Below are 27,562 nucleotides of genomic sequence, written 5' to 3' on the forward strand. Positions count from 1 at the left end.
ATGCAGTGGGGGAGGGGGAGCTTTTGAAACTGGTGTAATACACATTGATACCATTGGGCTGCAGGGTTCCCAAGTGGAATATGAGTTGCTGTTCCTGCAACCTACGGGTGGCATCATTATGGCACTGCAGGAGGCCCAGGATGGACATGCGCTTTGCAGAACACCTACGCTCGGCTCGCCATAAACAACTGCACCTCCCAGTCGCAAACCATTTTAACTCCCGCCCCCCCATTCCTTAAGCGACATGTCCATCCTGGGCCCCCTGCAGTGCCATAATGATGCCACCCATGGGTTGGAGGAACAGCAACTCATATTCCACTTGGTAACCCTGCAGCTCAATGGTATCCAAGTGGATTTCACCAGCTTCAAAATCTCCCCTCCCCCACTGCATCCCAAAACCTGCCCAGCTCATCCTCGCCTCCCTAACCTGGTCTTCCTCTCACCCATACCCTCCTCCGACCTTAAGCCGTACCTCCATTTCCTACCTACTAACCTCATTCCGCCACCTTGACCTGTCTGTCCTCACCAGACTGACCTATCCCCTCCCTACTTCCCCACCTATACTCTCCTCTCCACCTATCTTCTCCTCTATCCATCTTCAGTCCACCTCCCCCTCTCTCCCTATTTATTTTAGAGTCCTCTCCCCATCCCCCATTTCTAATAAAGGGTCTAGGCCTGAAACGTCAGCTTTTGTGCTCCTAAGATGCTGCTTGGCCTGCTGTGTTCATCCAGCTCCACACTTTGGTTATCACAGTATTGAAAAGTATTGTTTTGCATGCTATTCTGACAAATCATATCAACATAAGTGCATTAGGGTCATAGAATAGAATGCAAAATATATTGTTACAGCTGCAGTAGAAGGTACAGAGAAACATTAACTCTAATGTATGAGAAGTCCATTCATAACTTTGATAACAGTGGGAAAGAAGCTCCTCTTGAACCTGTTGGTATGTGTTTTCAAACTTTTGTATCTTCGGCCTGAAAGAAGAAGTTGGAAGAGACTATAACTGGGGCGGGAAGAATCTTTGATTGTGTTGGCTGCTTTCCTGACGCTATTATTATTTATTCACTTATCTTGCAATTTCAGTTCCAACAAAGGACCTACATGTCTAACCTCCAAAGTATTATTCTCTTCACAGCTGCTGATGAACATTGTGCACCTTTAGTGTTCTGAACAATTTTCTCTCATCTTTCTTTCTCTGCTTTCCCAGACATTTAGAGGATGTAGACTCAGGCAAAGTTATCTATATGAAACACCAAATTCGGGAGGTTTTACTTCTGTGGCAGGAAGTATAGCTGCCAGTATCTAATGGCATTGCTAGTTAGGAAATGAAGGCAATTATTTAGTGTGTACTGCTTTGCTGAGCTGCATCATCACCTCCAGAATGCTCCCTGCAGAAGTTGGGATTATTATTATTGGGAAGAGCTGGGAATGTAATAAAATCCTGTATGTTGTGATAAACTGGTTTTAGTTTTAGTCAATTGTGTCCTCCACCCCATCACTGAATACAACGTTTCAAATAGAGTTCAATTATGGAAATTCAAGCTTAGAGGCTGCTGAGCTCGCAATAAAATCCTTATGTATATAAAATCCAGAAACCTAGCTTCTCAACTATTGAAAAGTGATTTTAAAAATCAGCATTGCATTTCAACCATTTTTCTTTTAATGATATAGTTATTGGAACCAACTTGTTCAAACACGTTATAACATACATCCAGGGCAAATGATACGTAACAAAGAAGCTTAGAAAGTAAGAGCAGGAGTGGTCGTTCAAGCCTATGTGGCCAAACATCTAACTCAGTAGCTTGCTTCTGCTTTTACCCTATATCCTCTAATCCATTTCACCCCAAGTACTATATTGAATTCAATACAGAATCAAAATGATGTTTTGGGCTTAGACTGCATTCTAAGATAATTAATTTGACAGGCTCACCACTCTCTGGGTGCAAAAACCTGGACCTTCTGGCCCAGAGATAGAGCACCCATAAGACCCCTTTTTAATGGTGTATGGAGTGCTTATGTCAAGGTATCAGTGTGTTGAAATTTTTTATTTAAAAACATCTTTGAGATTAATTGAGGTTCTCCAAAATCTGCAACTATTGTTTTTCTGAGATGCTGTTCAGACACTCATTAGAACAAATAAAATGTCTCTTTTAATTATTCAAATAATATTTAAATTGTTTGATACTTTTGGCTTTATTTTGAATTATTTCCAACTAATCTGTCACAAAACACCAAAATGAATCCAAAGATTACTACTCTGCTTTACCAGTGATAACATGCTTTTCTGAGAGGTGATCAGTGATGCGGTGATATCTGACTGTCACCAGCAATAGAAAACTGGATTAAACTGGAATACTCTGAACATCATCCTACTCAAAGAAAGGCATCTTATGCTGTTTCAGAGAATGTCATAATCTAATGATAAACTGCAAATGTTCTGCGAGTGTGTCTGCTATCTGAAACATATAAATTTATTTCTCTCTGTTTTTATGAGCCTTATTTTAGAAGGTTTATTTTAGTGTTTATAAAATGTTACTTCTAAAACGACCTCGCAAAAGCTACTTGTATTAGCAAGACTTGGTCAAGCAACAGGTGCCATTAGACAGAGGGAGTGTCACTGCATGGTTTTTCTAATTTCCATAGGAGACTCTGGCTTGTCTCACTATATTCAAAATCACAAATATGAAAATGGATAACCAGCAGAAATCCAAATCAGAAAATCAAGGGAGAATCAACAGTTCAATAATAACAAGTTTGCCTTTTATGATTGTGTTGAAGTGTACAGCACTGTAGCCATTTCTGTTTTAGTCATTTGTACAGATGCTGAGCAGGAAGAGTGGACATAAGATAATATTGCTATACCAGACAACTAATAATGAACTAAGCCTTAGTTTAATTATTACCTCTTGCCCTTTCAGATTTTGAAGTGGCTAGTAGGGGAAGTGCTGGTTTAATGCAACACTATTTTTAACCCACAATGTTTTGTGTGATTTTATTCTATGCATTTTAAAGGGTTCAAACTCATTGTTTTAAAGGTATTTCCAAATAATGATCACGTGCTAATAGCCTTTCTGCTTATGAATTGAAGTTCTGACGTTTTCTTGTGTGTCGTACTTCTGGAGTGGGGCAGAACGGGTATGGCCGGGGAGAAAGGGCTCATCGGCTCCCAGCAGTGGCAAAATGCCTAGCTGAATATTTTTCATGTTGCGAACCAGCCACAGATAGGCTACGGATACACGCGGAAATAAGGGGTGCTATGGGGGAACCGGTGCTGGCAAAGAACCTCCCAGAAACAGGATAACCTGTTTTACACGCCAGACCTTGTGATATGCTCATATTGTGAATGTCGCAGGAAATAAGTGCAATATTTAATTTGCTAATCTAAAAACGTTCTAATGTGTTTAGGGTGGGTGTTTCATGCTTATGGCGGGATCGGACAGCAAATTCAAAGTTTGTTATTTTTTGAAGCATTTTTAATTGGAATATTTTTCTGTTTTTCGATTAGGACCCCGCCCCCTTTTTAAACTTTATTGATCAAGCCGTCGGAGAAGTATATTAATATAAACGGTACAACTTTTTGACCTGGATACATGGCGAAATCCAGCGTTTGGTATTAACAAGAAATTGGGAAGATCGCGCTACGCAACAGGAACAGAACTATATCTAACGAATGCAAAACCAAATTTAAAGACACGTAATGAGGTGAGGTTAATGGCTGCTTCAGATGCTCATATTTTGTGGATGAACTCAGTGTGACTTCCCAATCTCACCAGGTCAACAATATTCGCTATTTAAAAAATATACAAAATGACGTGAAACAATCGTAATAGTCGATATTAAAAGTGACCATCACCTTTGAAAGTTTAATTGACGAGATTCTGAATCTATACACCATCATATTGGATGTATTACTCATTAATCTCATCGTTGAATAATTACCGTCAGAAAATAAGTCATTGTTTTGTTCCATGTTTAATACATTCCTAAATTTTGAGATGTCTAGAATTTCACAAGGACACAATTAACCTCCACTGTTATTCATTGAGAAGTCCTGTTAATACCTTTCATCTCAACACTTGACGTTGGTGACCGAGGTTTTTTTTTAATAACAACGTTAACTTACCCAGCAGAATGACGAGCAATGGAACAGAATAAAGAAAGGTGTTCCTGAAACGCATGGTCAGGATGAATCAGAGCCAAGCTGAATTTGAAACCTTTTACAGAATCCACTTGTAGCTGTTTACTGAGAACAACTCCTGTCGGTGAGGAGATTGAAGCTCACAGAACAATGTCGCTTATAGCAATTGACTGGGTTGCAAATAGAAAGGCCCCCTGTGATGTTTTGAAGTCAGTCTCCCAACAGGTTTCAATCCACCGAGGTTGGATTCCTTTGTGCTGTTGAGTTGCCGAGCCACCGATGTTTCGCTTGGGATTTCAGCACCATAGACAGTGCCAAGTGCCCCTCGTTCACGGGAACAAAGGATTCCCCAAACTCTCGTAGAAAACGACAGATCTTGGCACAGCCCAAAAAAAGCCCACTCGTCGAATGCCATCAAAATGTCCAATCTCTTTAATCATTACATCCTCAGATAATGGTCGGGCGAGAACAAAGAGAGCTCTTCCTTTCTTTTATATAAAAGTATCGATCTGATCTGGAACTGATTGCCCTGTTATAGATAAATTTAAAGGACGGCTAGTGTTGCTTGGTCGAGTTGCTGCTGGTTGCTATTTGTTTTGCGCCGTTTGTCTGTCAGGCTTTCTCTATTAATATTCCCACGCTTACTCCACCTTCCTTCTAGAACGGGTAACGATGCCAACACGCATGCGTTGGCAGCCTACATTGTGGCGAGTTAAACTCGGTGTCTATTTCATCTGTCTGGGCTGGCTGTTGCAGTCACGTTTGCAGGCTGAATGAAGTAAGCAGCGACTTTAGCAAGAATACATGTTTAAAGATGGAAGAGAATACCATCTATTTAAGCTTTCTGTTCTTAAATGTGTGGATTAGAAGTTTAAATAATTGTGATGGATTATCAATACACATGCCCGCCCTTTTTGAAATGAGTCCCGCTGTGTTTATTAATAATATTCATTCCTGTCCACGCCAAAACGGTGCTTGTTAGCAATGCCATGCCACACCCCACCCTACCCCAGAGACAATGTAGTTGCTCGGGGAATAGAGCCAAGCAAAACAACACCAAGAATGACATCAGATGTTAGTATTTTTAAAAATTTTTTTTCAGTTGAACGCACAGTCCTTACTGTGAAAAACGAACTGCCTGCCTTGTTAGTGCCGAAACTTGCTTGGAAAATAGGAATTACATTGTAATGACGAGAGGTCCAATAGCACTGAGATAAGCAGACACGCACTTTGTGTGTCCTGGAAACCTGTTCAACTTGGATAATGTGTGCGAGGATGTTAGAAGTGATATTATAGAATTGCCACGGGGCAGAAACAGGCGACCCGGCCCAATAAGTCCACACAGACCCATCCCCCAAACCCTTGAAGTTCCAGTGGCCAACGCGCCTAACCTGCACAGCCCTGAACGACGACATACAATTCGGCATTGACAGTAGAAAATGCAGATGCTTGAAAATCTGAGACAACAAGGTGTAGCGCTGGATGACCCGGACCCGGGGCGTCAGCTTTCCTGCTCCTGTGAAGCTGCTTGGCCTGCTGTGTTCATCCAGTTCTACACCTTGTTGTCTCATACAATTCAGCATGATCAATCCGCCAAACTTGCATAGCTTTGGACTGTGGGAGGAAACCCACGCAGACTCGGAGAGAACGTGCAAACTCCACACAAACAGTCGCCCGAAGCTGATATCGTAACCCAGGTCCCAGGCACTGTGAAGCAGCAGTATTAACCACTGAGCCACCAGGTCGCCTTTATCTAATATGTACATTACTTTCTTAAAGAGCAATGCTAATCTTTACCCATGGAGTGCCCAATTTACTGACGCCCCGTAGTCATGAGATGTTAATAATTCTCAGCCCACCAGCATCATTGGGAACTGAAACGTCCACTCAATAACTGCAGCATAATAATAAAATGTGAGGCTGGATGAACACAGCAGGCCCAGCAGCATCTCAGGAGCACTCCTGAGATGCTGCTTGGCCTGCTGTGTTCATCCAGCCTCACATTTTATTATCTTGGATTCTCCAGCATCTGCAGTTCCCATTATCACCAATAACTGCAGCATCTTGATTCCAACTAATGAAGACCAGAAAAGAAAACAACTGCAGGGAACGTAGATTAAAGTATTAGTGGAAGTAGTGGGAGGAGATTTTTTTCTCTTAGGGGTGGCCAGAGGAAAGAACTCACTTCCTGAAAGGATGATGGACGCAGCAACGGTCTTTGTTGTTATGAAATTTGAATTGTTTAGATTAGGCATCTTTTCTGGGTGAGCCTAGAAATAAAGCTAAAGAACTATCTCTTTCTGTGCTGTGAATTTCTTTTTTACCTACACTGTCAAGCAGATTTAACCAGTCTCACTGACACATAAAAGCTTCATACAGAATGTGCCATTCAAATTAGAAGTGTTAGACACCATGCTGATTTTTAATATTACTTTTATTTCATTCTTTTATCAGTGTTGGTTTAGAGCTGTGAATTGAGGGCTGTGAGCTAAATATGATGTCTGTACTGTGGATATCTGCTTGTGTTATAAGAAAAACAAACTAAACAAGCTTTTGGTTGTTTGTGAGACCAGGCTTGCAAGTCAATTATGAATTGGTTCCTGATCAAGAGGATCTGCAGGTGCTTCATGAATTGGAAAGACCATTTTGTTTAAACAGAAAATGTTGGCTATTAACGAGGTCAGTACCTGTGAATTGGCTCAAGCATGTCTGGAAAAGACTTTCTGCTCAAGCAGATGGCAAGATGTTGAGTGGTAACTCGGGCCTCGTGAGGGATGGTCAGTCTATCAGGGAGTAGTCGAGAGTTTGAATTGGGTATTGGACTGTGTTTTCTGTTGAAAAGGAATTTGTATATTAATGTTACAGCATGAAAATTTGAATGCTCCCCACCTAACCTTCCATGAACAGATCTTGGAAGCTCAGAGAATAGAAATCTATGTTGTAAACATGACTGCCTTTACTGAGTGAACTGAAAATGTGACCCTAACTGATATCTTCAAAAATTCAGCCAAGAAACCATCATCTGTGGAACAGTGTATTGTGAAAGCCACTTAAGTAACTTTGCCGCTGTGTTATTTTCTTACATTTATTCCTTGACTCTGTTTGTTTGTCTGTCTGCTTTTTGTGTGAAAGGAGCTGAAAACAATGGTTTTGGGGTTTATAGTATAAACCCAAGATATTACTTTGTTTAATTTGCTTTACTAAAGTTATTGCATTGTTAATAAATTGCTAAGTCTTTTGTTTAAGACACAAAACCTTTTATGGAATTGATTATTCACAGATTAGTTATTCAAAAGTCTGGTATGGGCATTGGGGTCAATTCTGAGGGTTGCAAATATAGACTACAAAGGCTGATTTGGAATGTCTGTCTCTGTCTCATAACACACATAGCTTTGGGATTGTCTGGGTTGTCATGATGTTTCTTTCAAAACTTATTATTTCTTATAAAATAATACAGAAATGAAATGTTTATGGAATTATTCATAAAGTGATATTATTGATAACTTAATTCAAATCTATAGCAGTAATTAAAAGAAATACAAAGTTAACCTCGTAAAAGGTTGCTAGGTTCACCGGTACAGTTGTCTCAGCAGCTAAACCTACATTACCTTCATTATTGCTGGGCCTAGGGAATCTTGAATAATGTGTAATATTTGTTTTGCTGTTGGTGTGAAGGTATGCCCTCCAAGAGACCCTCAGCATGGTTTTTAAACAATGTTCTATTGACCTGTGCAATTTCTCTTCAATCTTCTCTTCAAATCCATTGTAACATTCCAGCAGAAAATAGCTCATGCATGATTTTACTACTGTGACTCTTTAGAAAGTTGACAATAGACAACAGACAATAAATGCTGGAGGAGGCCATTCGGCCTTTTGAGCCAGCACCAGCATTCATTATGATCATGGCTGATCATCCACAATCAGTATCCTGTTCCTGCCTTATCCCCATAACCCTTGATTCCACTGTCTTCAAGAGCTATATCCATCTCTCTCTTGAAAGTATCCAGAGAGTTGGCCTCCAGTGCCTTCTGGGGCAGAGCATTCCATATATTCACCACTCTCTGGGTGAAGAAGTTTTTCCTCAACTCTGTTCTAAATGGCCTACCCCTTATTTTTAAACTGTGTCCTCTGGTTCTGGACTCACCCATCAGTGGAAACATGCTTCCTGCCTCCAGAGTGTCCAATCCCTTAATAATCTTATACATCTCAATCAGATCCCCTCTCATCCTTCTAAACTCAACAGTATACAAGTCCAGTCGCTCCAATCTTTCAACATATGATAGTCCCGCCATTCCGAGAATTGACGTCGTGATCCTACGCTGCACTCCCTCAACAGCAAGAATGTCCTTCCTCAAATTTGGAGACCAAAACTGCATACACAACACTCCAGGTACGGTGTTACCAGCGCCCTGTACAGCTGCAGAAGGACCTCTTTGCTCCTATACTCAATTCCTCTTGTTATGAAGGCCAGCATGCTATTAGCTTTCTTCACTGCCTGCTGTACCTGCATGCTTGCTTTCATTGACTGATGTACAAGAACACCTAGATCTCACTGTACTTCCCCTCTACCTAACTTGACTCCATTGAGATAGTAATCTGCCTTCCTGTTCTTGCCACCAAAGTGGATAACCGCACGTTTATCCACATTAAATTGCATCTGCCATGCATCCGTCCACTCACCTAGCCTGTCCAAGGGAAGGCAACAATGACAAGACAATATTGGATTATGTGGTAGAAAATGTTTCAGTGAAAGCTTCAAATTAAATGTATCCATGAAGGTAGTTTTTTTTATATTAGAAAAATGTTACAGTAATTATCTTCAATTACTTGGCTACACTTTTTAAAGTTTCTTTGTTAAATTTTCTTTTGCTCCCATTTTGTTGTTGTGTCAATTCCTAATCAAAGCTGAGATCAATAGGTTTATGAACTCTAATGGAACCAAGGAATCAAAGGATCAGGTAAGAAAATGGAGTTGATTTTGAAGATGAGCTACGACCATATGAAATAGCTGAGCATGCTCAAAGGTATGTGGCCTACTCCTATTTCTTATGATCTTTCTCAAAACAGTGATTCCAAAGTCACTAACTAGTTGCCTAAGAGGTATTTACCATGAATAAATATAGACAATGAATATCTGCAGTTTTGGAAGTATTAGCTATTGCCTTCAGACACTGAGGTTCACTGTCCCATTTCTATTGTCATTCTGGATGAAAGCAGCTAACTCGGAATAGAATTGAACTTAGTATATGTGGTTCAGTTAAATCCTGGTTTTGTCAACTGAGTAAATTGCAAATGCTCTCCATAAGCTGGTTGATTTGTAAAGACGAGATATTAGATGAGCTGGATTGTAGTCCTGCCATTATCCAAAACAAAACCAGGCAACTCTTCCTCGATGAGCAGGAGATATGTTTGTAATGATCTTATTTTTTTCTTCTTATTTGAATACTTCCAGTGAGATATGTAAACTAGTTTTAATCATCTTACTACAAGGTGAACTTTGACTTTTTAAACATAATTCTGCATCCCTACAGTTACAAAGCCTAGTTTTATAAGCAACAAACAATTTCTTAGAAGTTTTGATGGACTCCTACTTTTGTCTTGCATACTTAACAAGTGCAATTAAGTCTCCAATATTAATAATTTTCCACTTTTAGGTGTTCTATTCCATGACATACTATAACATTAATTAAGTAGACACTCCTGTAATAAATCAGTATACATTATATTCAGCCCGTCACAATGAGTTTGATGTTTATGCCTTCTCTCTGATAGTTATCAGAAATGTATCTTGAGTCTTTGCCTACTAGAATGGGATGTGAATGTACAGTACATAAGTGAGAACAAGTTCACAATCAGGTCGTGAATTACTGCAAATTACTGAAATCTTAAAAGCCATTTGTAAAATAAAAATTTTGATACAAAATCTGTGCATTAAAACATTTTCTTGAGTGAAATACGTGTTTATCATTGGGTTCAAGCTTTGGTGCTTTTTTTTTCATTTTTTGTTATTTGTTGCCTAAAGTTCAAATAACATTTATTGTGCTGAGCTCTGCAAATTGATTATCTTTTAAAGTGATTAAGAACTATATACATATCATAGATTATGCAAATAGTTAACCTTATTGCCTGCCATCAAGTTTTTTGTAACTGTAAGATTAGTATCTATCTGACAACATGGATGATTTCCCAGAATATCGGGCATTGAACAAAATAATGAAATAATCATTACCTAAATATAAAAGGACACATCAAATGATATTTACTCACAGTAACCTGCTTACCAGTGTTTAGTTCAAAATCCATCAGAACCAGATTGCTCCAAATTTCTTTACAGCAATAGTTTAAACATATACAGAAGAGCTGAGTACCAGTGGAGTGTTGATAGCAGAATCCCTTGATATGAATGTGGCATTCAACTGAGCAGGCAGAATGGAGACCTAACAAAACTGAAGGCATTGGTTTCAAAGCAAACTTTACCTCTGGATAGATTCTCCGACAGAAAGCAAGACAGTTATGGTTATTAACCATTGGTCGTTGATGTCCCAGGACATCCTGCAATCAGTCTGACTATCTCTGATTGCAGAAACACTAGTCCTCCTTTACATTATAAACAGTGGAATTCCTTGTTGTCACTTCTGTACTATTCAGCATCACTTGCAACTCCTCAAGCAGAAGCAATTAATGCCAGCCTATGTGTAGGTCTTAGATAACTTTAAAGCTACAACTGATATTTTTTGTGGATGTTTATTGCCGTTTAACTGCTGGGGACTTCTGAAATTGAATATCATCATTGTCAGATTCCTAATATCATATCCTTTGGGTCGTCATTAAGTCCAGGCATAGTAACACAATGGATACAAGGGCAGGGACGAAAGATAAATTACTCATCATTTTCTCCTTCCAAATTCTGTACCTTCTACAAGCCTTAAGTCTGAGTTTAATGTCATAGTTATGACTCGCCTGGATGGGTGCAGCTGGAACAACAGGGCGGCACGGTGGCTCAGTGGTTAGCACTGCAGCCTCACAGCGCCAGGGACCCGGGTTCGATTCCAGCCTTGGGCAACTGTATGAGCGGAGTTTGCATATTCTCCCTGTACCTGAGTGGGTTTCCTCTGGGTGGTCTGGTTTCCTTCCACAGTCCAAAGATGTGCAGGCTAGGTGGATTGGCCATGCTAAATTGCCCGTAGTGTTCAGGGGTGTGGGGGTTATAGGGGGATGGGTCTGGGTGGGAGCTCCAAGGGGCGGTGTGAACTTGTTGGGCTGAAGGGCCTGTTTCCACACTGTAGAGAATCTAATCTTAAAAAAAACAGCCAAGCTTCACCACACAGAGGAGTTTATATAATCAATTGCTGCTGCCACTGAGCTCAATATATATCTTTCCATCCCTCATGAACTGTGGCAGAAATCTGTACAGTGGATGCAATGTAACAACTCCAATAGCATCTGCTGCACTTGTAACTTATCCCCAGGAATGACAAGAGCAGCAACGATGTTGGGAACAGCATCACTTTCGAGATACCCCCAAATTTCACACCATCCTAACTCTGAATATCTGTCACCAAACTGTTATTGACTAGGTCTTTGGTACTGACCTCTTAGTATAGTTCATAAATTTAGAATGCCCTACCTTAGACCATTGTGGGAGCACCATTATCATTAGGACTTCAATAGTTCAAGGAGACTGCTCACCATCAGCACTTTCAAAGCTGCTGTGAATTGGCAGCAAATGAGATATTTCCCAAAAACAAACAAAAATTGTGTTCAAGTTGAATTTAAAAAATTAACTTCTTCTGACTAAGATCATTGTCTGTTTAGCAATTAGTGTAGTAAAGTGACTTGGACAACATTAATCTAGCAGAATAGTATTTTCATAGTAGTAAATACATCTTATTTTGAAGTCTGTAGAATTAGGTGAAGAGCATTTCTAAGTTTTGAATCTGAAATCCCAATACCTTTTTGTTGTAGCAGCTAAGGTGATGACAAAACTAAATTTGAGTAAATCAGTAGACGACAATTGTATTTATATAATGGCACCAGAATAGCATCCCATCAATATTGGGGTAACAGCATTATATGTTGAGTGTGAAGTTGACGACTTTAAACCTTTGCACTTATTTATCATACCTTGCATCTGTTCCATTACTGTACATTGCTAGTCACTGCAGTCTTTTTCATTAAAGTCACAATGGCTGCACTTTCTTTTGTGGCACTCAGATATAATGTGGTAGAGGATATTGATTGGAGCATGGCACTGAGCTAAAGTTCAGTTTTGAAACAGGGAGACAGCTTCTACCTTTTGATCACAACCAATGGCAAGATCCCAGAAAGTCTGAATCTTAGGAGTGTACACTTGATAAAGGCAACACTGTCAATGAAATTCCACACAATCTTGAAAATGTCAGCCAGCTGGGGTAAATAGAATCTCAAACCTGAGACTAGAGCCATGACTTACAATGCAGCAGCGATTCTCATACTCCAATATAGTTTGGAGCTTTGGACGATCTACAGCAGTCACCACGAAGCATTGGATAAGTACCAATAACAGTGCCTTCACAAAATCCTGCCTATCTGGTGACAGGAAAAGCAACATTCTCTGTTAACCCAACTTATCCAGCATTGAGGCACTAATCACTCAAAATTGGCTCTGCCTGCGCAGCACATGTAAGTTTCAGGTCTGACACAAGACTGCTAAAGCAACTGGTCTGCTTGAAACTCCGTTCCGGCAAGAAATTTGCAGGAGGAAGCAGAAATGCTTTAGTCTCAAAGCAACCCTGAAGAGGTCAAGTATCCTTCCTGGTGCATGTTAGACTATGGCTTGTGATCAACCAAAATGGAGAAAGCTTATCTGGGAACACATTAAGAGACTTAAATGGGAATAAGCACAGACAACGTTGAATGGAACTAGTAAACCTCTTTTCAACCCATCTAAGCAACCCTTCAAGCTCTAGGTGCTCCAAATCTGCCAGAGTCTGCAGACTGCATTGGGCTTACCAGACATGTCACAACACTTAAAAAGCGGAATCGTACAAGTCATCCTCGATCCCAAAGTATTGCTAAAGAAGATAGTGGTGCTAAAACTTTTAATTAGAATTGGGATTTGAAAGCTTGGTTCTGTTGCTTGCAGAACAGCAGAGTTTGCTGTGTTAACTGACCTGGTTTTCTACACTGTGTTGGCATTACATTTTTGACTATCAGAGCATTCCACCGCTCCTGGCATAATCTGTTTTTCTTATTTGGTAGTGTTCTAAATTGCGTTTGTGTTGTATTCTGTTGGCTTTCACATATGCCAGCAATTCTATTTTTAGCTGACTGGGCCATGAGGGGAATGGGCCAAGTAGAGAGTAGGTGATTCTGCGCAGGAATACCCAGAGAGTGAGTCAATGAAGGATCCTCACGCACAGCTCTCAACTGCCAGCTCAAGGGACATTGACAGAGATTTGGCAGCAAATTGTACAGCCAAAGGGCAGGCAAACAATGGTATGTGCAGCATTAGGGGATTAAAAGAAAAAGTGCCTGTAATTGAAGTCAGCTAATTCAGCAGAACAACGCTCAAAAAGGTCATAACAGGTCTTTCAACCCCTCACTCTTTCTTACATGTCTTTTCCAGATAGGGTATCAGAATTTAGAAAACATTTTTGTTTTGAAAGTCTGACAGTTATTGATTATGCTTCACAAATTCTAACATATTAAAAATATCAAATTCTCAAACTATATTACTAAAAACATCATTGTAATAGGCAGCCAAGATGATTGATTATTTCAAATTCACATTCCATGAGATGAATTTCACTTTTGGGGCAGGAATCAGGTGCACAGACTGTTTCTGGGCTTTGAACCCACTGATGGGTGGAAATAGTCACTTATTAGAATTTTAAACCCCTCCCCTCCCTCTGCCCTGTTCAGGTGTCCTCCTTTTACTGGCATAGAGATGTGTTCCTTGCCCAATTAAGGATGGTGAGTGGGCTTTTAAAGCTGAAGGTCAGTCAGAGCCTTCCAGCTTTAGAGAAACACCTTATAACAATGAATGATGTGACTGACAGAATTCTTCAACCTGAAGGTGCCCTCTTCATTATATTAAAAGAAAGAAATGTAATTAAGGAATTCAAAAAGCAGTCTGCTCACCATTGTGTGGAGAGTGGGGTCACTGGGTGTCTGAAATGCATTGCCTATCTCCCCACAATTTTATTGACAAACTGGAGGCCAACTGGAAAGAACTAGTTGGCCTTTAATAATAATGTTTAATAAATCTCTCAGATGAACTCGATTGACTATCTGCCTTGTGGGATGGGCAGGCCCACAGGCCTCACCTTGGCCATTTCAAAGTGGCAGCTGACAGGAGTGAGGTCATGAAATCTACTGACTCCAACCAACACGTATTTCTGATCTCTGCCTCAATCTGAGAACTCAGGGGGGCCTGAAAATCCTGCCCCACCATTTTAACATTGGTATAAAGCCTAAATAACCTTTATACTGATACTAAATGTGGACTTTAAATGAGACCTGAAGATCTGAATTGACAAATAATGGAGATTCAGTTTAAATATTTCAGAGGTCTGAATTGAAATTGAGAGTGCCATAGAGTGGCCCAGTGGTTAGCACTACTGCCTCACAGTGCCAAGGACCCAGGCTTGATTCCAACCTTAAGTGAGTCTGCATGTTCTCCCCTTGTCTGCATGGATTTCTGATGGATGCTCTGGTTACCTCCTACCGTCCAAAAATGTGCAGATTAGGTGGATTGGCCATGCTAAATCAGCCGTTGTGTTTAGGGATGTGCAGGCCAGATGGATTGGCCTGGTAAACGTGGGATTACAGAGATAGTGTAGGGGACTGGGAATGGGTGATATGCTCCCTGGAGCATAGCTGCAGACTCGATGGGCCAAATGGCCTATTTCTGCACTGTTTGGACTCTGTGATTCGATTCAGTTATGTTACACATGCAGTGTTGCTGCAAAGCCATAGTTGTTGTACAAATGCACACTGAAAATAAACAGTAAATTATTAAGCTGAACTGGTGCTTAAAGAAAAGCACTGAGGTAAATGCAATATCACTAACTATCAGCTGACTGTAACAGGTAAGTAATTCACTTACCATGGAATCAAATGAATAGAGAGAAAGATGAAATAACTTTCTTCCTGGATCCACTTTTCTGTCACATCTTCAAATCTCACTAAGTGCTTCATATCCGGTTGTATCTGAAATATAGTAACTACATAGAATTATTCCAGCGTTTGAATAACATGGCTAATAATGAAAGTTAAGAAAATACAGCAAGAATGAAAATGTAGATTTCTCAACATCAAGAAAAAATGTTCAATTTTCTGCAGAAAGATTTAGTATCTGGATGATAATCTCACTAGTGAGTGACAAAGACTTATTTGTATATATTAACATCTCATCACTGTCTCCTCTCCCTTTACTGATCTGCAAATTTCTGAGGTACTAGAGAGAAATACACAGTGCTGATCCTGACACACAGGTCAGAGTGGCTACCCAGCACTGCAGCTCACCAGCATCTTCTCTGAGCCTTCGTGTTGGCCAGCTGGCTAGCTTTCTCCAACATACAGGGCAGGGACTGGCTACACAATCAATCCACCAAGGTCAACATCAGCAAAGCATCAGCCTCACCACATCTCAATGGCATATTTCAGTGCTTGTAATACAATTCAACACTTCAATAGTGCACTTTGGAGCTCACCAACATCTTACATTTTAATGTTGCTTTAAGGTGGCATGAAGCAGATGGGCATCTATTCATTTCACACATTGGAACATAATGTATCTCAGAGCTTTTATCTTGCTGTCTTAATGCTCAATCACATTGTACTTTTTTGAATGCTCACAGCATCTGCCTTGGCTTGAAATCTTGCATATTGCTCCTTCATTCAGAGCTTACAAACGCGCAGTTCTGCTGATTTGTCTTGTTCTTAGCACAGACAGAATGTCAGGCAGCTTGTCATGTTTGTCTGCAATGAATAGTCAAGGGGATGAACATATTACCCTGCAGCACCACACTATTTCAATGTCATACCTACATCATGTACTAGCAGCTTATATGGCAAACCACTGCATGTGCTTCAAATGAATGGCCATATCTCAGAAAATAGTCCTTAGTCCAGCCGAGGGGGCTTGTAGCATTGACAGTGCCATGTCTTTAAGACAACTAGCTTCATTAATAAGAAAGAGTTTCATTCAGGTCCACATACAACTCATCTTGTGATCATCATGACCACAAATCAGAAGCTTGCGGCAGGTACTGTCGAAGCTTCCGAGATGCCTGTATGCATGATAATCTCTGGTTCCTGCTTCATTCCAAAAGCCACAAGCCTGACAAGGAAGCCTGCTACTCTCTTTAATTGTGGCTGATGACACCTTTATACAACCCCCTAACAGAATGTGAGTGTAGATAAAATGCAATTCATACTTCCATTAGGACTATACAATATGGCTCCTCAGCATACTAGGACAAGTCTGGGGCTACCTTGCAGTACATTAAAACAGAATGGACTGCACAATCATTGTATGCTGTCCTCTGATCACTGGAGCAAGAAAAGAAGGGATCTGATGGATGATGAAGAGCTATGAGAGCAGCAGCATTTTTCCAAGGAGGAAGAAGAGGATGCTGATAAGGAAGAATATCATCTTCACCATGATAGATGCAGAAACATCAGCAGCAACAAGCCAGAGAAGATTCATCTGGCAAAACTACACCCAACTGCAGATGGTAGAAATCAGAAACAAAAACAAAAACAAAAACAGCAGGTCTGGCAGTTCATCTGGAGAGAAAGCAGAATTGACATTTTGGGCCCAGTGACCTTTCTTCAGAATTGATTGTAATGAGGGAACGTTTTGTATATATGCTGAAGAAGTAAAGAGGGAAGAAGTAAACCATAGGTGAAGACAGAGAGAAAGAAAAACAGTTGGGTAAATCTCAGCCGGGCGAATGAATAGCTGCTAATGGGGATCTTTAATGGTTGACCATGGGTTGTTTGTGGTAGCAGCCCATGTGATGACAAGGCATGGTGTGTGGGGTTTGAGGTAAGGCCCTCGGTTTTTCCAGCAATTTATGTTTAAGATTTATTTGGCACCTGCTTCCAATGGAACAGTTATGAGTGAAGTCATCATTCATTGACTGGACCTTGACTGTATATGTGTGAGGCTTGGCAAGCAAACAGCTCATTATTCTCAAATGCATACACAGCTTTTTGGTTTGTTCTTCGCTTTTACTGTTGTGCAAAAAAAGTTAAGGTTCAAACTGTGGGAAGCTACACAACATTTAATCCTCTGATATTCAAATATGACAATATTTTTATGCTGTGATTGGTGCCAGAGTAAGAGTACTGCTTGTTCACCTAGGGTTCGAGTGTTGTGTGCTAGTAGTGTTGGCGCAGATAGGAGGAAGTAGTGACGCATCTTGGAGAAAGTGAGTAAGAAAGTCAGAGGATAGGAAAGGCGAGAAATTTGGGAGAATGAATTAGTTCAAGAATTGAAGCAAGGTGCTGCATACAATAGTGAGAGAGGTGGGTGTGGTAGCAGAGTTAAACCCAGCGTAAACTCACCTTCCAAACTCATGACCACTTCTATCAAGAAGGACAAGACCAGGAAATACAAGGGAACGCAACCACCTGCAAGTTCCTCTCCGAGCCAGTCACTATCCTATTGGACTGACTTATCCTGACTTACAGCGTTTGAACTGATATGGCACTAGGCTTTAAATATGATGCCCAGGATACCAAGTATCAGCAAATTCTTTCCTTCTGAATGCAAGATAGCTTTGAGAATGGCACCATTGAAGTGTGCGGCATAGTTAATGAGGTAAAATTATGCAAGTAAACTCGCTTGCAGAAAGAAATCCCCCATGAAACTCACAAAATTGACATCTGGCCAAATTTTGGGAAATTGAGTCCATTGTTATTTTGTGCAGCCAACTTGTGCATAGCAAGATCTCACAAGCAGAAATCTACTTTTGATATTGATTGGTGGTGAGGGAGGTATTGGTTATAGCACTGGTCGATTTCCCTGGTCTTTGAATGGTACAAGGAGGTCTTTCACGTTTACTGAATCAGCTGTTGTAGTTGACAAGGCTACAGTTTAACATCCCACGTGAAAGATGGAGTCCAAAAAAAGTTGCTGAACTGCCAGCTTAGGTTAAATATTCAAATGAGGAACCCAAAACAAAAGGCTCATTTCAGTGGGAAGAATAATTCTTCTGGAAATGATGTTAGGCAATGGTAAGTCAATCTTGGAGACTAGTAATTTGGCTTGCCAGATAACAGACTTTTTAAAATGTGCACACAAAAGTAGAAATTGTTAGAAAGCATGCAGCAAGTCTGACAGCCTTTGTGGAGAGAAAGCAGAGTTAACGTTTTGGGTCCAGTAACCTTCCTTTTAAATTGTGCGCTTTTCTTACAGCAGCATTAGGTTTGATCTTTAAACTCTTCCTTTCTGAAAAAGTACCAGTGATTTCTCATTCTAAATTGTAGTGAGCAATTAATTAAGAGCTTCCTAAGTGACTGTAGACATGCAAGTTTATCTCACTTTTGCCATCGCTATGTAATATGGAACCTGAAGAGAGTTCTGGCAATTTTGAAGATGTGAAGAACTTCCACAATAGTAAAGTTAATTTACAATGTGCTTTTGGAATGGTGAATATAGTTCATTGTGGCAGTTTAACAATCGGTGCAATTTCTACCATGTGATCTGCTGATTAAATAGATGTTTTAAATCAGACTTTAACTACTTCTAGTATGTCTGCCTCCGAATGAAAATATATATAATTTACAAGTGGAACATTAGTGTTTGGCAAGGTTTTTGTCATTACTATGCAAAGAATCAAACACAGAACAACATTTAGTGCTAATAACTGAAACCTAACCAACATGATATTTACTTTAAGGCTGCCATGATACTGGTTACATTTAATGCCTTTGGCTTTTGTGTCTTTGCTTGGAATGTCTTTATTTAGCTGGAGCTGGCACATGAGCAGGAAGACAGGTCATCAGATTTACCAGTTTTGTTTTTCACACAGAGCAGCTGTTGGAGATGAACCACAGCAGTGTAATTTATGCAGCAAACTGCCTTCTGGAACAAGTAATCGCCACAGATTCTTCTTTCTGTGGCTGACAAGTGAAAGTAAGAAATAGAGTGCTTGTCAATGACAAAAATTGGAGCATTGGAGGAGAATAAGCTGTTACAGAACTTATTTCACAGCTTTCAAAATATACCTATTTGGAGCAGTTGCTGAAGACTGAATGGGGATACAAAGATTCATTCCCTTTACAAGCATTGCAGAACCCAAAGGTGCATTGGATTCAGATTTTTCCCTTTATGGTATACATTCAAAAACACCAACACCATTGTATAGGATGAAAACTCCCTTTGCCTGCTGACTCCAAATAAGTTTGGACAGCCTCAAACTAATCTTGTGTGAAAATTTTAAACAAAAGTCAACAGATGTGTAATTTAATCTGGTGACAAGTATATTTAATCTAGTAGCTCTAACACAATAAAATGTCCCAAGACATTTCATAGGAATGTTACAAAAAAATGTCACCAAGCCATATAAGGAGATATTCAGTCAAATAATGAGAGATGCAGCAAAAAGATAACTTTGAAGGATTGTGTTAAACTGCAAAAATTAAGTAAACAGAAGTGTCAGGAGGGTATTCCAGAGCTGGGGCCTAAGCAACTGAAGGCACAGTTACTAATAGCAAAGCAATTAGAATCATGGATGCTCAAGAGGCCAGAATTAGAGGAGGGGTGTTATCTTAAAGTTGTGGAGCTGGGGGGATTCAAAACCAAACATGAGAATTTTAAAATTAAGATATTGCTTGACCAGAATCCAATGTAGGTGTGTAAGCACAGCACTTGCGAAGATTGGGACTTGGAGAAAGTTAACATGCCGGAAGCAGAAATTTGGATGACCACAGGCTTATTGCGGATAGAACGTGGGAAACCAGCCAAGACACCATTAGAATAGTCAAATCTAGGGGCAATGAAAACGTGAAAGTGGGCTTGAATAGCAAATAAGCTGAGATAATTCACCAATGGCTTATATTCAGACGTTAACATCTCTGGATTTTAAACATTGACTGGATGTGAGTTTGCTCGCTGAGCTGGAAGGTTAGTTTTCAGACGTTTCGTCACCATTCTAGGTAACATCATCAGTGAGCCTCCGACGAAGCGCTGGTGTTATGTCCCGCTTTCTATTTATCTGTTTAGGTTTCCTTGGGTTGGTGATGTCATTTCCAGCATTGGTGATGTCATTTCCTGTTCTTTTTCTCAGAGGGTGGTAGATTGGCACCAAATCAATGTGTTTGTTGGAGTTCCGGTTGGAATGCCATGCTTCTAGGAATTCTCGTGCATGTCTCTGTTTGACTTGTCCTAGGATAGATGTGTTGTCCCAATCAAAGTGGTGTCCTTCCTCATCTGTATGTAAGGATACGAGTGATAGTGGGTCATGGCGTTTTGTGGCTAGTTGATTTTCATGTATCCTGGTGGCTGGCTTTCTGCCAGTTTGTCCAATGTAGTGTTTGTCACACTTCTTGCAAGGTATTTTGTAGATGATGTTCATTTTGCTTGTTGTCTGAATAGGGTCCATCAACATCAACCTGGCCAAAGAAACACTGACTACACTATTAGAAGAACTGAAGACACATACACCAGATGCCACCAACCTCATCAAGCTAGTGGACCTATACCTCGCCACCCACTTCACTTTCAATAAGAAAACCTACAGACAAACCAATGGTACACCCATGGGATCTCCGATATCAGGGTTCTTAGCAGAGGCAGTAATGCAGAGACTCGAACAAACAGCTCTGCCAATCATCCAACCCAAACTTTGGGTCCACTACGTGGACGACACCTTTGTCATCACTAAACAAAACAAATTAGAGGAAACCTTCAAGACCATCAATAATACCCTTTACTGGCATAACATTCACAAAAGAGGAGGAAAACAACAACAAACTGCCATTCCTAGATGTCACAGTAGAGCGAACAGCCAATGGGGAACTTCAAACCAGCATCTACAGGAAAACAACACATACGGACCAAATACTGAACTACAGGAGCAACCATCCCAACACCCACAAACAAAGCTGCATTAGAACATTATTCCAACGAGCCACCACACACTGTAGCACAGAGGAACTACGCAGAGCAGAGGAAAATCACCTATACAGCATATTCAAAAAGAACGGGTACCCAATGAACACAGTCCGCCGCTTCCTCAGCAATAAACCCAAACAAACAGACAAAACGGGCCCAGAAACCATAACCACTCTCCCCTACATCAAAGACATTTCGGAAATGACTGCCAGACTACTCGGACCTCTTGGCATCAGGGTAGCCCACAAACCCACCAACACACTAAAACAGCAGCTAATGAACTTAAAAGACCCTGTACAGACAACAAATAAAACAAACGTCATCTACAAAATACCTTGCAAGAACTGTGACAAACACTACATTGGACAAACTGGCAGAAAGCTAGCCACCAGGATATATGAACATCAACTAGTCACAAAACGACATGACCCACTATCACTCGTATCCTTACATACACATGAGGAAGGACACCACTTTGATTGGGACAACACATCCATCCTAGGACAAGCCAAACAGAGACATGCACGAGAATTCCTAGAAGCGTGGCATTCCAACCGGAACTCCATCAACAAACACATTGATTTGGAGCCAATCTACCATCCCCTGAGAAAAAGAACAGGAAATGACATCACCAATGCAGGAAATGACATCACCAACCCAAGGAAACCTAAACAGATAAATAGAAAGCGGGACATAACACCAGCGCTTCGTTGGAGGCTCACTGATGATGTTACCTAGAATGGTGACGAAACGTCTGAAAACTTACCTTCCAGCTCAGCGAGCAAACTCACATCCAGAACCTCAACCTGAGCTACAAATCTTCTCAAAACTCGCAAACATTGACTATTTGTATGGAGTGAATTTATAGAATAATTTGAATTTCACTCAATAGTTTCTTACATATCCATTTCTTTTATAAATGACCCCACAGCACGTAGTTTTTAGAGTTGAATGTTACACATTCATTGGTACTTGCATTGATACCAGATGAACACAATATTGAGAAATGTGATCACATTATAGAGTGGTCTCCCTTCTGATTGAGGTCCTTGGCTCGTCTCAGCAGTTCCCTTGGGATTTGTAGTAATCAGGAGAAAAAGTGTGCCACCCAACTTGCAATATTGGTTTGTGGCAGGGAAAGTTGACGAGGGCAGCAGAATTAGGTTGCAAATACACGCCAAAGCTATATCTATGAAATGCTGGAACAATGGAATTCTTTAGGATCCACAAAAAGATTAATTTTTCAAGTGTAGACAGTTTGTTGGACTCAGCAGTTTAGCTTTCTTGAATTGAATTAGAATTAGCTTTATTATCAAATGTACTCGAATGAATACAGAGAAAAGCGTGTAAGTTACTGCTTATAATGCCATCTTAGGTACGAGGTCTTCAGCTTCTGTTACAGTTCTTAGAAAAATAGAGAAGTAAAAAGTCCAGCATTGCAGATTTTAGAAATAAATTACAAAATGAAGAGTTTGCACCAGGTCTAGACTTCAGATTGCACTGGGCTTCACCTCAGGGTTCATGAGGCTGAGAGATCGCTCTGGAATCACCTCAAGACCGGAAGTCCACACTAAGGCCACACTGGGCTGACAGACCACGATAATAGGCCACTGGGGGATCACTGTGCTAGGCTGAGAGACTGCTGCACTAGGCCGACAGGCCTCCATGCCAGGCCATTACGAATTGGGTCTAGCTGCGTAGTTCTCTTAAAGTTAGGTTTTAGTCATGTTCCTTTGTATTTGTATCAAGCAACCTGAAATTTCCACAAAGTAATAGTACCACTGTGTATTAGTATTAATACCACTAGGCAATCGGCTTTTTTTTCCAGAGGACAGACGGTCTAGGCTATGAATTTATCAACAGCTTATAATAGTGGCAGCAGAAAGAGGGGTCAACCTAGGTAAAGTGGGGTGACACAGATCACAAAGCATTTGCAGAAAAGCGAGTGAGGATGGTGCAAGGTGGATGAGTTTGATATACCGTAACAATAGATTTCTTGGGAGGAGTAACCACAAAGAGCAGCAGCAGATAATAATGGCTCATTGGGGTTTTCTGACTGCAAGAATGATTCAACTGCGATGAGTTGATTGGTTAGAAATTCTTTATGTTGCAGTTCGCATTTATTAATTACAAATTAATAATGAAAAACAGTTTAATTAGTTGAGTCACTCCTTCACTACAGGTATTGTACTGGAATGGTTTAATGTATCATAATGTTTCATCCCTAATAAATAATTTTATTTGATATCAGGCATAATTTTGAAACAATTAAAAACAAACTATGAAGATTATTAAGATAGTTCAAGGTAATTATTTTATTCCTTTTCTAACAAATATAAATAACAGGTGAACTATTACTTTCACTGCACCTGCTGTCTCCTGCTATGTGATTTTAATTAATGAAGGATACACAAAATGTGAATGAATCATAATTCAAGAACATCATGTTTGTAGATGAGCTATGATCATGTGCTCCTAAAACTCTTTGTTCTCAGGGAGGCTTATTTAAATGGAACAGAACCATTTCCGAGCGCTCAGATAATTTTAGAATGTTGTAGCAGCTGTGGGCTCAAAGGTGATTATTCAACACATTTTTCTTATATATGGCTGTTGGAATGATCATTCATCCACAGAATATGTGGGACTAATTGGCATACCCTAACCAGAACTTTCAAACATCATAGAAGCAGTGAGATTTATAATAGGTCAATAATGGTTACCTGAAACATGAGATTAGATTTCTGCATTGCTGCATGACAAAGGTATTTGTTACTTTTTTCACTCTCCGAGACAGGTTCAATATTTCCCACAGACCAATGGAAGCTTGTATGTTTGATCCTTATCTGTTTACACCTTGGCAGCTTTAGCCCATTGATGACACATTTACTTTAGAGTTAGATATTTGTGCATTCAAACTCTAATACAAAGACTTGAGAACAACATCCAGGCAAAAATATCAGAATAGTACAGTGGAATGATTGGGATGAAATATTAAATTAAGATCCTGCCTGTCCCTTCAGGGTTTGTAGAAACTCTTATTTGAATAAGGACATTAACATTTTCCTGTCTTAACTATTCCTTTCCCCTCAACCGACAGCACCAAATAAAGTATTATCTGGCCAAGTATCTGATTTTGTACAGTTTAGAAAACAAGAAGCTATCACAAACAAGCACTTCAGTTCAATACATGTTGAACAGGCTGCAGATTTGAGTAGCCATTTGGAATATATACAGTTTAAGCGATTAAAATCTCTAAAGTGTCCCATTCAATATTGCAACTCTATTGACATTATCTTCAAATATAAGAATTCTAGTCTGGTCTTCCTTCAATATATTGTAAAAAATGAATTTGGAAATGATGGGGTTTTTTAGGTTGTATGTTTTGCTGATATCCATTGTCACTGTCTTCTAAGAGATAATGGGAACTACAGATGCCAGGGAATCCGAGGTAACAAATGATGAAGGTTCTAGGCCCGAAACGTCAGCTTTTGTGCTCCTAAGATGCTACTTGGGCTGCTGTGTTCATCCAGCTTCATACTTTGTTGTCACTGTCTTCTAAATAGTGCAACTGCTGATGAGTCACTGCACAAGGTCACAAGACTAAATTGAAATGTTTTCAGTTGACATGTAAATTATTAAACAACAAATATTCGTACAGAAGCAAACTACTACAAATGTTGAAACTCCAATGAACATTGCGAAATCTGGAGAATCTCAGGAGGTCCAGCAGCATCTGTGAAAGATGTTCTGGAGAAGAGTCATACTGTTAGCTCTGTTTCGTAGTCCACGGATGCTGCTAGACCTGCTGACTTTCCCCAGTTTTCTCTGTGTTTGTTACAAATATCCTTAGGCTGCCATGTGCTGACAAGGCTACTTTGTAATTAAAGACTCAAACCAGTTTTCTATGCAATGACACCGCGTAAAACAGCCACATACCCTTCCGCATGTGCACCAGGGCTACAAAAGAAATTGAAAAACAGCAAAAATGGGATAGTATAGGGGGAGGGGCTTAGAATAGTTCACAGGTCGGCACAACATCGAGGGCTGAAGGGCCTGTTCTGCACTGTCTTATTCTATGTTCTATGCTCTAAAAGTAAAAGTTCTGAATGGCATTTAGGCATTTTGCTGCAAGCTTATATTTTACAGGGCAGCAAGGATGACTATTTAAATTTCAACAGGTGTTGCAGTTCTGAGCTGTTTCTCAAAATCCTGGAAATCACTTCCACTGAGCTCTGTGGGTGTGACTGCACACAAGGGCTGCAATGGTTCACCATCAATTTCTCAAGGATCGTTTGGAATAAGCAATCACCACTTGTCTTGCCAGTGATGCCCACATCCTGTGAAATTAAAAAGGTGATTTTGGCAGTATTATTTAACTAGTCAACATTATCAGGTGACATCCTGAAATAGTGGTGAGAGATTCCAAATATGTGAGCTCTACATATTATATTACAAACTGTGCAGATTTATTTTTAGCACAGCTGCACTTTGTAACAGATGGTTGGTAAGTTCTGTTGTTAACTTGAAAATAATATTATTTCACTTTTGCTTCAGATTCAATATAAGATGCTTGCTGTTGCACTGGGGACTTAGTTAAAGAAGCCATTAATGCCAGCCCATTTAGGACTTTTTGAGAGGTGGTGTGCAGTGGTAATGTCACTGCAGAATAACCCAGAACCCTGGGCTAATGTTCTGGGGTCATATGTTTGAATTCCATCATAACAAATAGTGAAATTTCAATTAAATATAAAAAAAAGTCTGGAATTAAAAACTATCCTAATGGTAACCATGTAACCACTGTCATTTGGTTTAAATCAATCTGGTTCACTAATGTTCTGAGGGAAGGCAATCTGCCATCCTTACCTGGGATGCCCTTTAGATGACACAGGTCACGACAATATATTAAATTTGAACTGCCCTCTGAAATGGCCTAGCAAGCCATTCAGTTGTCTTAAACTCCTATGAAGACTAAATAAGGGAAATTGATCCAGATAGCCCACCTGGCAATGACTTAGACACTAGTTATGGCTACAGCAAATATGACCCTGTCAACCCTGCAAAGTCCCACTTACCAACCACTGGGAACTTGTGGCAAAATTGAGAAATCTGTTCCTCAAACTCGTCAAACAACAGCCTGACATAAGTCATACTCACTGAGTTATATCTCAGTGTTCCAGATATAACTTACAATGTTGGGTACAGTACTTGTGGATTAGAAGGCAGGAAGTTACAATTTGTTGTTTGTAAAATTCTAGTGGGTTTGGGTGGGGGGAAGCAGTGCATGGTCCCATTAAAAGATGTTGTGCTTTTTCTATGCTTAGCGATTCAAAAAGGATGTCTGGAGGCAGCAGTGTGTGGGTTTATAGGTGCATAGAGAGTCCTCAAATTGAAACATTTGTATCGAACAGCCATAGAGTTAGCAGGCAAAGCAGCAGTTTTGTTTTGCTATCAAGATAACATGTTCTGAATTTAACCAATTAAATTTAAGTCTGGTAGTTTTGGCAACAAAGGACCAATCCTATCGTAAGAAATGATGTGTCATCAAGAGTATAAAAGGAGAGGGCAGTTGGGAAAATTAGAAGAATTTACTGCCATCTGTAAAAGTTAACAGCTGTCAGCTCTCAAGAGTGAATCACTAGTGCTTACAGTCTTCTGTAAGTTTTAGAGAAAGCACCATCTAAATCAAAGGTACCTACGACACACATAGTTAATATTCCTGACAGAAGAATTTGACGGAGAAGGCACAGAACATTTCGGAAGACAGAACCTGGCTATAATTTTGAGAGACTAAATTCAATAGTTTTGTTTTAAGTTTTATCTTATATAAGAGGGACTTTATTTATTGGAACAGCATAACATTAAAATCTTATTTTATTCAGGAATAGTTAATGGTTATAAGGGGCTTATTCAGTTTGTTAATAATTTAGTTAGTTTTTTTCAATGTTACAGTTAGACGAATAAATTGTTACTTGCTGAACATAAAGTGAATGTCAAAGATTTATTTTATTTAACCACTCGAAGTTGTGGAAAAGCAGGTTACACCACTTTTCACACACCTTTTAGCAGATTATAGGGTGAGACACATCTCTCTGGGTGTTTTGGTTTAAGTTCTCTGTGGTAGGTCACCAGCAAGACAGGCCCACCAGAACTGACGGCACTGTGGTATATAATTGGTATGTGATTGCCTTGGAAGTCCTTAACATTGACTGTGGTCCTCACGAATTCTCATGGACAAATATAGGTAAGGAAACATCATACTGATCACACCACTCCTCCCTTCCATCCCTCCTTATGCCTCCCTTGGCTGATG

The 27,562-nt window shown here is 40.0% G+C and overlaps 2 protein-coding genes across 8 annotated transcripts in view; one reads left to right on the top strand and one right to left on the bottom strand.

The window, feature by feature from the left end:
- scn3b (sodium channel, voltage-gated, type III, beta) overlaps window positions 1–4,909 on the bottom strand; it is a 38,923-nt gene extending 34,014 nt beyond the window's left edge. For 3 of the 5 annotated variants that reach the window (XR_007250543.2, XR_007250542.2, XM_048562268.2), the window contains exon 1: window positions 4,128–4,908. Coding sequence is in view for 3 of the 5 variants with exons in the window: in XM_048562268.2 (XP_048418225.1) it covers window positions 4,128–4,182 (55 nt within the window). In the remaining 2 variants the exon portion in view is untranslated. Of the gene's footprint in view, window positions 1–4,127 lie in introns of all 5 variants that reach the window. The other 2 variants (XM_048562269.2, XM_048562267.2) reach the window with 2 other exon arrangements.
- LOC125466991 (potassium-transporting ATPase alpha chain 2-like) overlaps window positions 3,576–27,562 on the top strand; it is a 75,521-nt gene continuing 51,534 nt past the window's right edge. For 2 of the 3 annotated variants that reach the window (XM_048562261.2, XM_048562264.2), the window contains exon 1: window positions 6,714–6,821. In XM_048562261.2, coding sequence (XP_048418218.2) covers window positions 6,804–6,821 — 18 coding nt within the window. In that variant the 5' untranslated portion in view covers window positions 6,714–6,803. Of the gene's footprint in view, window positions 3,707–6,713; window positions 6,822–27,562 lie in introns of those variants that run through there. The other variant, XM_048562265.2, reaches the window with a different exon arrangement.

This window comes from Stegostoma tigrinum, chromosome 32, assembly GCF_030684315.1.
Source record: "Stegostoma tigrinum isolate sSteTig4 chromosome 32, sSteTig4.hap1, whole genome shotgun sequence".
In the NCBI taxonomy this organism is placed as follows: Eukaryota; Metazoa; Chordata; class Chondrichthyes; order Orectolobiformes; family Stegostomatidae; genus Stegostoma; species Stegostoma tigrinum.